Below are 13,232 nucleotides of genomic sequence, written 5' to 3' on the forward strand. Positions count from 1 at the left end.
CTCTGCTGCTCGCTGACTCACCATTGAGAATTTGTCTTAATCCGTCCAATGCACCTCGCCGTCTTGCCCATTAACAAGCATCCCTGATTATCATTCATAGGCAGATGCAGGTGACGGCTGTTGTTCTCCAACCTGTTCTCCATCTAAATTAAATGGGAGACAAGCAACGCACAACATACACTGTAATGTCATGCCATTGAAAAGGGATTCTCTTCATATCGCTTTCCTACTTGGTATTCATGTCAGGTCCTAATCATGAGCGGCTCAGCTACTTATCCAGGATGAAATCAACCAAAATGAAAAGCACATTGTCTTCTGAGGCTCAGCAGCCAACAGGTTGACATGCTCACTTCTACCTGATCACTCACACTCCTGCCTACCTCTCCCCTTTGCTTGTCCAATCCTGGCTATAGTATCCCATGTCTCCCTCCCTCCCCCTTTCCTCTGTTTCTCTCACTCCCTTCCGGAGGGAGGTGTGCCTCCGCCGACCTGCCTGACAGAGGAGGAACTGTCAGCGGCCTCGCACTTAGGGCCTCCCGCTGCGTCGCAATTTCCCATCATTTCAGGGCCAATTAGGTTTCTTCCCTCTCCTGTGCCACAGCAGAGCAGCCGGGCCATAGGCTGAGAAGAGCAGAGGCAGCAGCAGTTAGCTGCAGTTTGTGTTTCGTTGATTACAGTCCCCCTGCCTCCGCCTTTGACAGCAGCCGGGGAGGTGATTGTAAGGCACTGCTGTGTGACGTTAACATTGTATGTGCGTCCTCTCTCTGACCTGATTCGACCTGAGATTCTCACTTATGATTGGCTGTGCTGTGCTTTGTTTTGTTCTCAGTACATTTCTCAGGGTATTTTTAGACTGATTTGAGATCCTTGTTGTACATCTTTATAACAAACATTCCTAAACTGAGTCGTCAGAATATATACCCTCCCCCAGTAAACATTTAATTTACCCATTCCAACATTTTTTGCAGGCTGTCAAATTGCTGCCATATTTCTGCATGTCTCTCTCTGTGAAATTCTATGTAGCTAGAAGTAGTTTGCAGGACGGATGTTAGAAAGCGAGGTTTCACAGTGCTCAACTCATTGGCTGATGCAGCATTCTGTGGCTGCCAGTTTATCTGTGGCGGTGCAGGTGGCTGGGGAAAGTCTTTATTGTGGGTGTGCCGGTGAGGGAGAGTTATCTAGCAGCCGTCAGGACGTCTGGCTGTGTTTCTCACATCTCTGCCCAAGGCAAGGGAACAAACACAGGCTGCCTGCCAAATGGCACCCTATTCCCTTTTTAGTGCCCTACTTTTGACCAGGGGCTATAGGGGGACAGGGAATGCAAGCCAGTATGTGGATTTTGGCTGCACATAGGCAGGTTCATGCATGCACACACACACAGATAGAGAGACAAACTTCCCTTCACCCACAAAACCTCACTTCATCCAAGAGATCCTCCTGAGATATTCATCTTCATCTGTTGAAAATACGAAAAAGCACGAATAGAAGTATTTCAGTCTGGGTCCTGTTTTTTTACCACATGAAAACAAACGCTCTATGCAATGCGGCTCCTGAATAACCGTGGCTTTGTTTGTTTCTCCCAGGACGTACTCCGAGAACGACTGTACCACGGTGGCCCCCACAGACCACTGCCTCAGCCCCACCAAGGGAGACCTGGTCTACAGCAAGACTGCCAAGCAGTGCCTGGAAGAAATCTCAGGTAGGCAACACTCGTGTGTGTGTGTGTGTGTGTGTGGGTGTGGGTGTGCGTGTGCGTGTACGTGTGCATGTGCGTGTGCGTGTGCGTGTGTGTGTGTGTGTTACAGTATATTGTCTGTGTGTGTACTTTCCGGTGAATGCATGTGTGTGTTTGTGTTACAGTATATTGTCTGTGTGTGTACTTTCTGGTGAATGCATGTGTGTGTTTGTGTTACAGTATATTGTCTGTGTGTGTACTTTCTGGTGAATGCGTGTGTGTATGTTTGTGTTTGAGGTAGCATGGGGGGTCCCTTGATCCCCGCCTCACACTGCGAAGGGAAAAGGTCATGAACGACTGGCGGACACTGGAGGCATCTGTGGCCCTTTGTTTATGCAGTCGCCATCGGTTACGCCCCGGCGCCCGGCGTCTTGTTCTAGCTGTGGGGACGTGGCGGCTCATCCGGATAGACAGTGGCCCGAGGCTGCAGGAGACAGAGAGAGAATCTGTATTATCAGGGTGGTGGGCTGGGCTGCAGGAGACAGAGAGAGAATCTGTATTATCAGGGTGGTGGGCTGGGCTGCAGGAGACAGAGAGAGACTCTGTATTATCAGGGTGGTGGGCTGGGCTGCAGGAGACAGAGAGATAATCTGTATTATCAGGGTGGTGGGCTGGGCTGCAGGAGACAGAGAGATAATCTGTATTATCAGGGTGGTGGGCTGGGCTGCAGGAGACAGAGAGAGACTCTGTATTATCAGGGTGGTGGGCTGCAGGAGACAGAGATAGACTCTGTATTATCAGGGTGGTGGGCTGGGCTGCAGGAGACAGAGAGAGAATCTGTATTATCAGGGTGGTGGGCTGGGCTGCAGGAGACAGAGAGAGACTCTGTATTATTAGGGTGGTGGGCTGGGCTGCAGGAAACAGAGAGAGACTCTGTATTATCAGGGTGGTGGGCTGCAGGAGACAGAGATAGACTCTGTATTATCAGGGTGGTGGGCTGGGCTGCAGGAGACAGAGAGAGACTCTGTATTATCAGGGTGGTGGGCTGGGCTGCAGGAGACAGAGAGAGACTCTGTATTATCAGGGTGGTGGGCTGGGCTGCAGGAGACAGAGAGAGACTCTGTATTATCAGGATGGTGGGCTGCAGCTCATGTTGACATTTACACAGAGACCGATAGAATTTCAATGCGATGGAAATGTAATGTGGATGATGTCCTTGGGAAATGTAATGTGGATGATGTCCTTGGGAAATGTAATGTGGATGATGTCCTTGGGAAATGTAATGTGGATGATGTCCTTGGGAAATGTAATGTGGATGATGTCCTTGGGAAATGTAATGTGGATGATGTCCTTGGGAAATGATGCCGTGTTATTACCTTGCTTTGGTGTTGCAGGTCAGGTATCTGTCAAGTCATAGTACATCTACTGCTATGTATTCCTGCCTAGTGGGTCTGCATGTTAACTAAACACACTGCATGTCTTAGGCCTTGCTCTACTATAAACTGCTTTGTCATTTGGGTATGGGAAAAACAAAAGATTGTTCTGTCACAAAACAAATGACTCCCCAAATCGTGGTCTACAAAGGGAACGGTCCCTACATAGTGCTACTTTAGTCCTCTAAATGTGTGCCTTTACAAAGCCACAGCCGAAGTACCATGTCTGGAATGTTGCGTTTTTACATCGCCAAACCTGTAATATACACACAGTGGTCACGGCACAATGAGCGCCGCGGTCAGCGAGACTCCATTGAACTTTCTGCTTTGATTTGTTCATTTATGAAAATGTTTGCAGTTGTGTTCTACTCAGAAAGTCTGATTTTGCTGGTTTTTATTTATTTTTTATCAACATATGTAGATGATAATCTGAGGAACCATGGTGGTTCACTTCTGTATCAGGACAATTGTGTTGCTTCCAGACGCTGATCTTGGGTCAGTTTTGTTTTTCCCTCACTATTCATAAGGTTAGGATTCGGGGAGGGAAAGCAGATCCTAGATCTGTACCTAGGGGAAACTGTTTTTTTTCTTAGTTTTGTCTCCTGAACTGCTCGTTGCCTGGAATGTGAGTCTGCGGTAGCCTCTATAGTGAAGGAAGTCTTTCAAAAAGCTACTTATGGGTCATCATCTTCGGGCTACATTTCCTGCAGCACTGAGTTTACATGTCATTTACATTTTGGTGGTTTAACGGACAGAGCAACGTACAGTCATTTCACAGAAGATCCGTGTAGCGTCAATGTAGAGGTAGGCCTACAGTACCAGTCAAACGTTTGGACACACCTTCTCATTCCAGGGTTTTTCTTTATTTACAAAAATAGTGAAGACATCAAAACTATGAAATAACACATATGGAATAATGTCGTAACCCCAAAAAGTGTTAAACAAATCTAAATATATGTTATATTTGAGATTCTTCAAAGTAGCCACCTTTTGCCTTGAGGACAGCTTTGCACACTCTTGGCACACATTTTAAAATGTCAGACTTGATTTGCCCTAACTAAAAATGTATCAACCCCTACAAAAATGTCTGGGGAGAAGCTGGTCAAGTTACGATCCTACAACTGTAAATGCCATCTCTGTCCATGGCAGTTAATGTCACCTTGGATATGGTTGCTCAGGGCAACTGCTACCATGAGTTTCTCTGCATCACGAGCTTATGTGGTCACATGGAGGCTGTTGTTTGTCTATGGTGTGTGTGTCTGTACTGTTGAGGTTATTAATACTAGAGGAAGTGTTGAAGCTGTTGACAGACAGGCTGCAGTCTTGGCGAGAGGAGAGCCGGGGCTTTACTCTTTACCTCATTAACCCTATAGCGTTTAATTAGCCTGTGCATCAGCGCAGCACTGCTATCAGGGAGCCGCAACTCGCAGGTGTGCTGTCCAAACAACTCCCAGTCACTCTGGTTTTTATCAGGGAAAGCAGAGAGGGAGAGGAGGAGAGGGAGAGGAGGAGAGGGAGAGGAGAAGAGGGAGAGGAGAAGAGGGCGAAGGGGAGGAGAAGAGGGCGAAGGGGAGGAGGAGAAAGGGAGGAGAAGAGGGAGAGGAGAAGAGGGAGAGGAGAAGAGGGGGAGGTAGAGGAGAAGAGGGTGAGGAGAAGTAGAAGAGGGGGAGGAGAAGTGGGAGAAGGGGAGGAGAAGAGGGAGAGGAGAAGGGGAGGAGAAGAGGGCGAAAGGGAGGAGGAGAGGGAGAGGAGAAGAGGGAGAGGAGAAGAGGGAGAGGAGAAGAGGGGGAGGAGAAGAGGGGGAGGGAGAGGAGAAGAGGGGGAGGAGAAGTAGAAGAGGGGGATGAGAAGTGGGAGAAAGGGAGGAGAAGAGGGTGAAAGGGAGGAGGAGAAAGGGAGGAGAAGGGGAGGAGAAGAGGAGGGGAAGGAAAAGAGGGAGAAGAGGAGGAGGAGAGGGGGAGGAGAAGAGGAGGAGAAGAGGGGGAGGCAGCAGTGTTGAACATGCATTTTCATCCTTTGACTCTCTTTCGCTCACACACATACTCCCCAAGTACCCTGCGACTTGTGGTGAGGCGTTTCCTGAACTGAAGTGGGCAGACGTGGAGACAGAAGACACGTGCTTTGATGGTCGGCAGTAGCCACAGCAGAGGCTGCCACTACTGCAGCAGAGGAAAGGGAAACCAGCGAGACAAGAGAAGAAGAGAGACAGAGAGAGAGAAAAGAGAGGAGGGAGAAACAGATGAGGCAGAGAGAGAGAAGAGAGAAGAGAGAGGAGGGAGAAACAGATGAGGCAGAGAGAGAGGAGAGAAGAGAGAGGAGGGAGAAACAGATGAGCCAGAGAGTAAGAGAGAGAGCGGCAGAGGGAGAGGAAGGATAGAATTGCAGGCTGAATGCTAAAATGAACAGAGCGGAGAGATTGAGTGCTGGCTCCATTCTCTGGTGTGAGGAGAGGAGAGAGGGAGAGAAGCAAAGGCTCTGCTGAGCTGGTAATTAACAGGAGCGCAGAGAGGGAGAGAGGAATGAAATGCTCCCCTCTGCTCTTAATAGAGAAAGATAAAGAGAGGGAGAAGCAGAGAGAGAGAAGCAGAGAGAGAGAAGCAGAGAGAGAGAAGCAGAGAGAGAGTAGACTAGAGCGGAGGAGAGAGAGAGATTGCGTGAGAAAGAGAGAGATGTAAAATCGCATTCATCCACACCCCTCACCGATTCTTGCTGTTTTGAGGTGGAGGAGAGAGAGAGAAGAGGAGGAGGAGGGGGAGGTAAAGCAGTGTCTGTTTTTGTGTTGGTGTGTGTCTGTGGCACCAGTTATTAGCTGTGTGACCATGGGAATGCAATGTCTGGAGGATGCCTCTGGACTCTGCTGTGTGTGAGGGGGGAGTTTTTCATCCAGGCGTCTGCAACATGCTCTCCATCCCTCCATCCTTCACTCCCTCCATCTGGATGAAGCCTGGACCCTCGGTGAGCGCTGGACACGGGGCCACCTAAGTCCCCCCCCCCCCACAGATAGAGGCGTCTTCACCTCTCTCGCCTCTTCTCCTCTCCCCTCCTCCGGCTCACCAGCCACCACTGCCAGAATGTGAATGGGAACACAGCCAAACAGGTGGACCAGCACAGACCCACTGACGAACAGACAGAGAGTGAACGAGAGCAAGGAGGTGAAGATGAAGAGAGGCGCCGAGTTCTCCGTGTACCAGGGTGGAAGCCCCCCTCGCCGACCCCCCCAACCCCTCCCAGACAATCTGAACCTCCGCAAGCAGCGCTCCCTGACCAACCTGACCCTGCTGAGCGAGGGCGAGCAGCGGGTGTACTCCTTCGAGCTGGATGACCCGCCCACGCCTTCCAAATCCTCTTCGTCCTTGTCATCATCCCCAGCGCGAGGGGGCAGCCCCAGGAAGGAGCCAGCCAGGGATGGCATGGGTGCGAGGGGCACCAGGGCGCGCTCCCTGTCCCTCTCCCTGACCAAAGTTTTCTCCCAGTCGGAGCACTCCCTCATCCCTGTGCCATGGAGGTGCACGGCGGTCGGGCGGGCATCGCTGGGTGGGCAACAGCAACCGCCTCGGGAGACGCTATGTGGGCAGCTGGGGAAGCCCAGGGAGGAGGGTACGGATGAAGAGGGCAGCAGTGGGCGTTCGGACGATGAGGTGGCGTCAGCGGCGGGCACCAGGGTCGGGGACCAGGGTGGCAGGGAGAGGGGGTACTGGGCGGAGGAGGAGGCGGAGGGGGGCGCCCGTGAGGGCACGGCTCAGCTGGACAAGGAGGTGATCCTCACCATGCTAGGTGACCTGGAGCAGGTGCTGCACACACACCCACATTGTAAGTCTCACACACACACACACACACACACACACACACACACACACACACACACACACACACACTTAGTCACACTCTCTCGCCGTAATACACCCACACGCTTACACCGAAACACACACCCACACACACACCCTTAGTCACTCACCCTTAGTCACACACTCTATAAGCCACACACACGCTGTGAGTCACACACACACAGCTACAACGTAGGCATCAGACACCATAGCCAGGGGCGTACACAGGTCTCCATCTGTACGGTTGTATGTACAGCTGGATGTGGAGCTGCTGTTCTGGTAGTGCTGCTGACTAGTGTCAGGTAAAGGTAGTCATAGTTACTGTGTGGTAGTAGACTGAAGCTTGGGTAGTAGTGTCAGGTAAAGGTAGTCATAGTTACTGTGTGGTAGTGGACTGAAGCTTGGGTAGTAGTGTCAGGTAAAGGTAGTCATAGTTACTGTGTGGTAGTGGACTGAAGCTTGGGTAGTAGTGTCAGGTAAAGGTAGTCATAGTTACTGTGTGGTAGTGGACTGAAGCTTGGGTAGTAGTGTCAGGTAAAGGTAGTCATAGTTACTGTGTGGTAGTGGACTGAAGCTTGGGTAGTAGTGTCAGGTAAAGGTAGTCATAGTTACTGTGTGGTAGTGGACTGAAGCTTTGGTAGTAGTGTCAGGTAAAGGTAGTCATAGTTACTGTGTGGTAGTGGACTGAAGCTTGGGTAGTAGTGTCAGGTAAAGGTAGTCATAGTTACTGTGTGGTAGTGGACTGAAGCTTGGGTAGTAGTGTCAGGTAAAGGTAGTCATAGTTACTGTGTGGTAGTGGACTGAAGCTTGGGTAGTAGTGTCAGGTAATGGTAGTCATAGTTACTGTGTGGTAGTGGACTGAAGCTTGGGTAGTAGTGTCAGGTAAAGGTAGTCATAGTTATTGTGTGGTAGTGGACTGAAGCTTGGGTAGTAGTGTCAGGTAAAGGTAGTCATAGTTACTGTGTGGTAGTGGACTGAAACTTGGGAAGTAGTGTCAGGTAAAGGTAGTCATAGTTACTGTGTGGTAGTGGACTGAAGCTTGGGTAGTAGTGTCAGGTAAAGGTAGTCATAGTTACTGTGTGGTAGTGGACTGAAGCTTGGGAAGTAGTGTCAGGTAAAGGTAGTCATAGTTACTGTGTGGTAGTAGACTGAAGCTTGGGTAGTAGTATCAGGTAAAGGTAGTCATAGTTACTGTGTGGTAGTGGACTGAAGCTTGGGTAGTAGTGTCAGGTAAAGGTAGTCATAGTTACTGTGTGGTAGTGGACTGAAGCTTGGGTAGTAGTGTCAGGTAAAGGTAGTCATAGTTACTGTGTGGTAGTGGACTGAAGCTTGGGTAGTAGTGTCAGGTAAAGGTAGTCATAGTTACTGTGTGGTAGTGGACTGAAGCTTGGGTAGTAGTGTCAGGTAAAGGTAGTCATAGTTGCTGTGTGGTAGTGGACTGAAGCTTGGGTAGTAGTATCAGGTAAAGGTAGTCATAGTTACTGTGTGGTAGTGGACTGAAGCTTGGGTAGTAGTGTCAGGTAAAGGTAGTCATAGTTACTGTGTGGTAGTGGACTGAAGCTTGGGTAGTACTGTCAGGTAAAGGTAGTCATAGTTGTTGTGTGGTAGTGGACTGAAGCTTGGGTAGTAGTGTCAGGTAAAGGTAGTCATAGTTACTGTGTGGTAGTGGACTGAAGCTTGGGAAGTAGTGTCAGGTAAAGGTAGTCATAGTTGCTGTGTGGTAGTGGTTGTGTTATTAGTAGTGCTAACAGAAATAATAATTTTAGTAATAGTAGAAACACTGGTAGTAATAGCAGTAACATAAACATTTGTGCTATCACTGTAGTAGTAAAAGTAGCAACATAAATACTAATTGTGGTATCACTGTAGTAGTAATTGCAGTAACAGAAATTATCATTGTTTTATTATTGTAGTAGTAATAGCAGTAACATAAATACTCATTATGGTATTATTGTAGTAGTAATAGCAGTAACAGAAATACTCATTGTGGTATTATTGTAGTAGTAATAGCAGTAACATAAATACTCATTGTGGTATTATTGTAGTAGTAATAGCAGTAACTTAAATACTCATTGTAGTATTATTGTAGTAGTAATAGCAGTAACATAAATACTCATTATGGTATTATTGTAGTAGTAATAGCAGTAACAGAAATACTCATTGTGGTATTATTGTAGTAGTAATAGCAGTAACATAAATACTCATTGTGGTATTATTGTAGTAGTAATAGCAGTAACATAAATACTCATTGTGTTATCACTGTAGTAGTAACAGCTCGTATTGCACTGAAAAAGCCCAGCCCCAAATTGTCCCGTTCTTGAAAAGGTACTAGTGCTGCTGCCAGCTGCAGCGAACGCGCTCCCTCCCTGCCTGTGAATACAACAGTGACAGTGATCCATTCATACTATCCCTGTCTGTGTGATCTATCCAGATAGTTACAGTACCTCCTAAAGCCCATTCCCACACAAAGTTGTCAGTAAAAGTGCCCAGCCTGCCCAGCTGCAGTATAGTACAGTATGGCAGCTCAGGGTTTTGCCTCAGGGAACGAAGGATTGGATGTGGTTTATCAAGCAGCTCAGTGCTGTACTGCCTGTTAGGACAGAACTCCGCAGCACAGGTTTTAGCTAGGAGAAGTCATAACACTCTGGATCCAGTTTTTCCTTCCTCTCAGGCGTGTGGCTGCAGCAAGCTGCAGAGAGTTGACACATGCTATCTAACACAGAGAGGATTGTGGGTGACAATAGAAATGGGTTTGAATGATTTGAGTTGACATTCTCTGCACAAAGGCGTATTTAGAGTTTGGTGCATGCGAGCAAGTCTTGCCGAGACCCTGGTGTGTTTTGTGAGACACGGTGTTAGCTGGACTCATTAGGATGTGTGGAGCAGGGAGTGGTATTCACTCTCTCCAGGAGAGGTGGTGTGTTTAGTGAGACACGGTGTTAGCTGGACTCATTAGGATGTGTGGAGCAGGGAGTGGTATTCACTCTCTCCAGGAGAGGTGCGGGCCTCGAGCTAAAGAGAACATGCATTATTGAAGAGAGGGAGAGTGATACTAGGCAGCTGCTGAACCTGTGGCCTGTGGTGGTGTTGGGTGTGTGTGTGTGTGTGTGTGTGTGTGTGTGTGTGTGTGTGTGTGTGTGTGTGCGTGTGTGCGTGTGTGCGTGTGTGCGTGCGTGCGTGCGTGCGTGCGTGCGTGCGTGCGTTCATATTTGTGTGGGTCAACCTGGGGCTTGCGGTGCTGCCGCTGCATCGTAGCATGATTGTTGTGCTCAACAGGGACTTGAATAGCGATGCATCTGACTGAGGCTGAGATCACCTCCCCGGTACGACGTTGTGAAGTGGTGCTTGCAGCTATATTCCCCGTCATAAACAGTCTAGAATGAGGTTCACGGCTTTTGTTACTCAAACATTCATATCATTTAGATGTAAATAATGTCAATGATCTCTAGATTTCCAGTGAACACGGTGCGGGAGGAATCTAAGACCTAAACCTTTCCTCATCATCTCTTAACACCTATTTCCTTTTTTACAATGTGGTTTAATAACAGACTCAATAGTATACATTTTTGTTAACAGTTTTATTTGCGGGAAATACCAAATGATTAATGTTGACATATTAATGTTTACATACTTCACACTTATTTCAACGTCAATATTATTACCTTTCGCTCCCAAAATCGAATCTGACCGCCTGTGAGTATAAAATGAATGGTACATATTACCTGTTGGTTGTGCCTATGGGGAGTGGTGGTGGTGAGTGATGGTGGTGAGTGATGGTGGTGGTGGTTGTGAGTGATGGTGGTGGGTGGTGGTGAGTGATGGTGGTGGGTGGTGGTGTTGAGTGATGGTAGTGAGTGATGGTGGTGGTGAGTGATGGAGGTGGGTGGTGGTGAGTGATGGAGGTGGGTGGTGGTGAGTGATGGAGGTAGTGGTGGTGAGTGATAGAGGTAGTGATGGTGATTGGTGGTGGTGGTGGTGAGTGATGGTGGGGAGTGGCGGTGAGTGATGGTGGTGAGTGATGGTGGTGAGTGATGGTAGTGAGTGATGGTAGTGAGTGATGGTCGTGAGTGATGGTCGTGAGTGATGGCCGTGAGTGATACTAGTGAGTGATACTAGTGAGTGATGGTAGTGAGTGATGGTAGTGAGTGATGGTAGTGAGTGATGGTAGTGAGGGATTATAGTGAGTGATGGTAGTGAGTGATGGTGGTGAGTGATGGTAGTGGGTGATGGTGGTGAGTGATCATAGTGAGTGATGGTAGTGAGTGATGGTAGTGAGTGATGGTAGTGAGTGATAATAGTGAGTGATGGTAGTGAGTGATGGTAGTGAGTGATACAGTGAGTAATGGTAGTGAGTGATAATAGTGAGTGATGGTAGTGAGTGATAATAGTGAGTTATAATAGTGAGTGATAATAGTGAGTGATAATAGTGAGTGATGGTAGTGAGTGATAATAGTGAGTGATGGTAGTGAGTGATAATAGTGAGTGATAATAGTGAGTGATGTAGTGAGTGATGGTAGTGAGTGATGGTCATGAGTGATGGTCATGAGTGATGGTCGTGAGTGATAATAGTGAGTGATAATAGTGAGTGATGGTAGTGAGTGATGGTAGTGAGTGATGGTCGTGAGTGATAATAGTGAGTGATGGTAGTGAGTGATGGTAGTGAGTGATGGTCATGAGTGATGGTCATGAGTGATGGTAGTGAGTGATGGTTGTGAGTGATAATAGTGAGTGATAATAGTGAGTGATAATAGTGAGTGATGGTAGTGAGTGATGGTCATGAGTGATAATAGTGAGTGATAATAGTGAGTGATGGTAGTGAGTGATGGTCATGAGTGATGGTTGTGAGTGATAATAGTGAGTGATGGTGTAATAACAGAGCAGCACTCTGCTTTAGGTGAATGCTCCACTCCATTACCACTCTATGAATCTCTCCCCGCGGCTAACTCACTGAGAGCGTTTGCATCCTAAATAGCACCCTATTTCCTATTTAGTTCCCTATGTAGTGCACTACTTTTAACCAGGGCCCATAACCCACTATAGGGAATACGGGGCCAGCTGGGATGCACACTGTGTCCAGCCCTGATCCCCCCAGGGCCAACCCTGTTTGTGTCCCTTAATAATTGGACTGTGATTGGATCTTTGTCGGCGAGGATAGGGTGAAGCGACGAGACGAATAGAGAGAGGTAGGGGAAGGTTTTGAAGATTTATTGCAGTTTTGAGACTGTCTCTCAGACCAACTTGCCACACCCCACCCACACATACATGATATGAGCATTCCTCTTCACTTCTCTTTCTCTCTCTCTCTGCTCTCTCTCTCGCCCTTTCTGCTCTCTCTCTCTCTCTCTCTCTCTCTCTCTCTCTCTCTCTCTCTCTCTCTTTCTCGCTCGCTCTCTCTCTCTCTCTCTCTCTCTTTCTGCTCTCTCTCTCTCTCTCTCTCGCTCTTTCTGCTCCCTCTCTCTCTGCTCTCTCTCTCTCTTTCTCTCCCTCGCTCTTTCTGCTCTCTCTCTGTGCTCTCTCTCTCTCTCTCTCTCTCTCTCTCTCTCTCTAATTTCAGCTGACAGTGAGACACACAACAGTCAAATTAAAGGGCTCTAAAAGCCATTCAATGTCCTATTGAGTCCATTATACAAGGCTGTCCAGCTCTTTTGTGTTCCCTTTTAAGTCTAAACCCGTAGACGGCATAGGGAGGCATTGATTGGCCACCCCCGTGGCTCGGGGTTAACGAATGCTGCCTGGGCTTGGTCCCACCTCAGATCTTAACAGCCTCCCTGAAAGGACTGATTCTGAACCGGACTCACGTCTATGGGGTCAGGGTAAAATAGTCCAAAATTGTGTGTGTGTACACATTTGACTGTACCTGTGAGTACCAGGTTTCCTCACAAGAATAGTAAATCAACAAAAATCTGAGAAGTGGGGACATTTTTCCAGTCCTCACTTGTAAAAATGCTATTTTAGGCTCAGGGGTGAGGTTTAGGGTTAGGGTTCAAATTAGAGTTAGGTTTAGGCGCTATGATAAGGTTTAGTGTTCAGGTTAGGGTTATGTTTAGGGTTAGGGGTATGTGTGAGTGTGTGTATAATAAGTAATTAGATGGGTGATTATATTTGTCCTGTTTCACACATGTACCAGTGTGTATTGATATGTATGGGGGAAATGGAAATGTGGTTTTTGCCTATCCCAGCTCCCCCTGAGACACCCTCGGAGTGTGTGTGTGTGTGTGTGTGTGTGTGTGTGTGTGTGTGTGTGTGTGTGTGTGTGTGTGTGTGTGTGTGTGCGCGCGCGTGTGTGTAAGCTGTATCAGT

At 48.0% G+C, this 13,232-nt stretch overlaps 1 protein-coding gene across 6 annotated transcripts in view; it reads left to right on the plus strand.

Moving 5' to 3' along the window:
* Positions 1 to 13,232, plus strand: part of LOC139393207 (neuron navigator 3) — a 233,241-nt gene that overhangs the window by 136,368 nt on the left and 83,641 nt on the right. For all 6 annotated transcript variants that reach the window (XM_071141644.1, XM_071141645.1, XM_071141647.1 and 3 more), the window contains exon 9: positions 1,584 to 1,699. In XM_071141644.1, the coding sequence (XP_070997745.1) occupies positions 1,584 to 1,699 (116 nt within the window). The remainder of the gene's footprint in view (positions 1 to 1,583; positions 1,700 to 13,232) is intronic.

This window comes from Oncorhynchus clarkii, chromosome 33 (genome assembly GCF_045791955.1).
Source record: "Oncorhynchus clarkii lewisi isolate Uvic-CL-2024 chromosome 33, UVic_Ocla_1.0, whole genome shotgun sequence".
Lineage (NCBI taxonomy): Eukaryota > Metazoa > Chordata > Actinopteri > Salmoniformes > Salmonidae > Oncorhynchus > Oncorhynchus clarkii.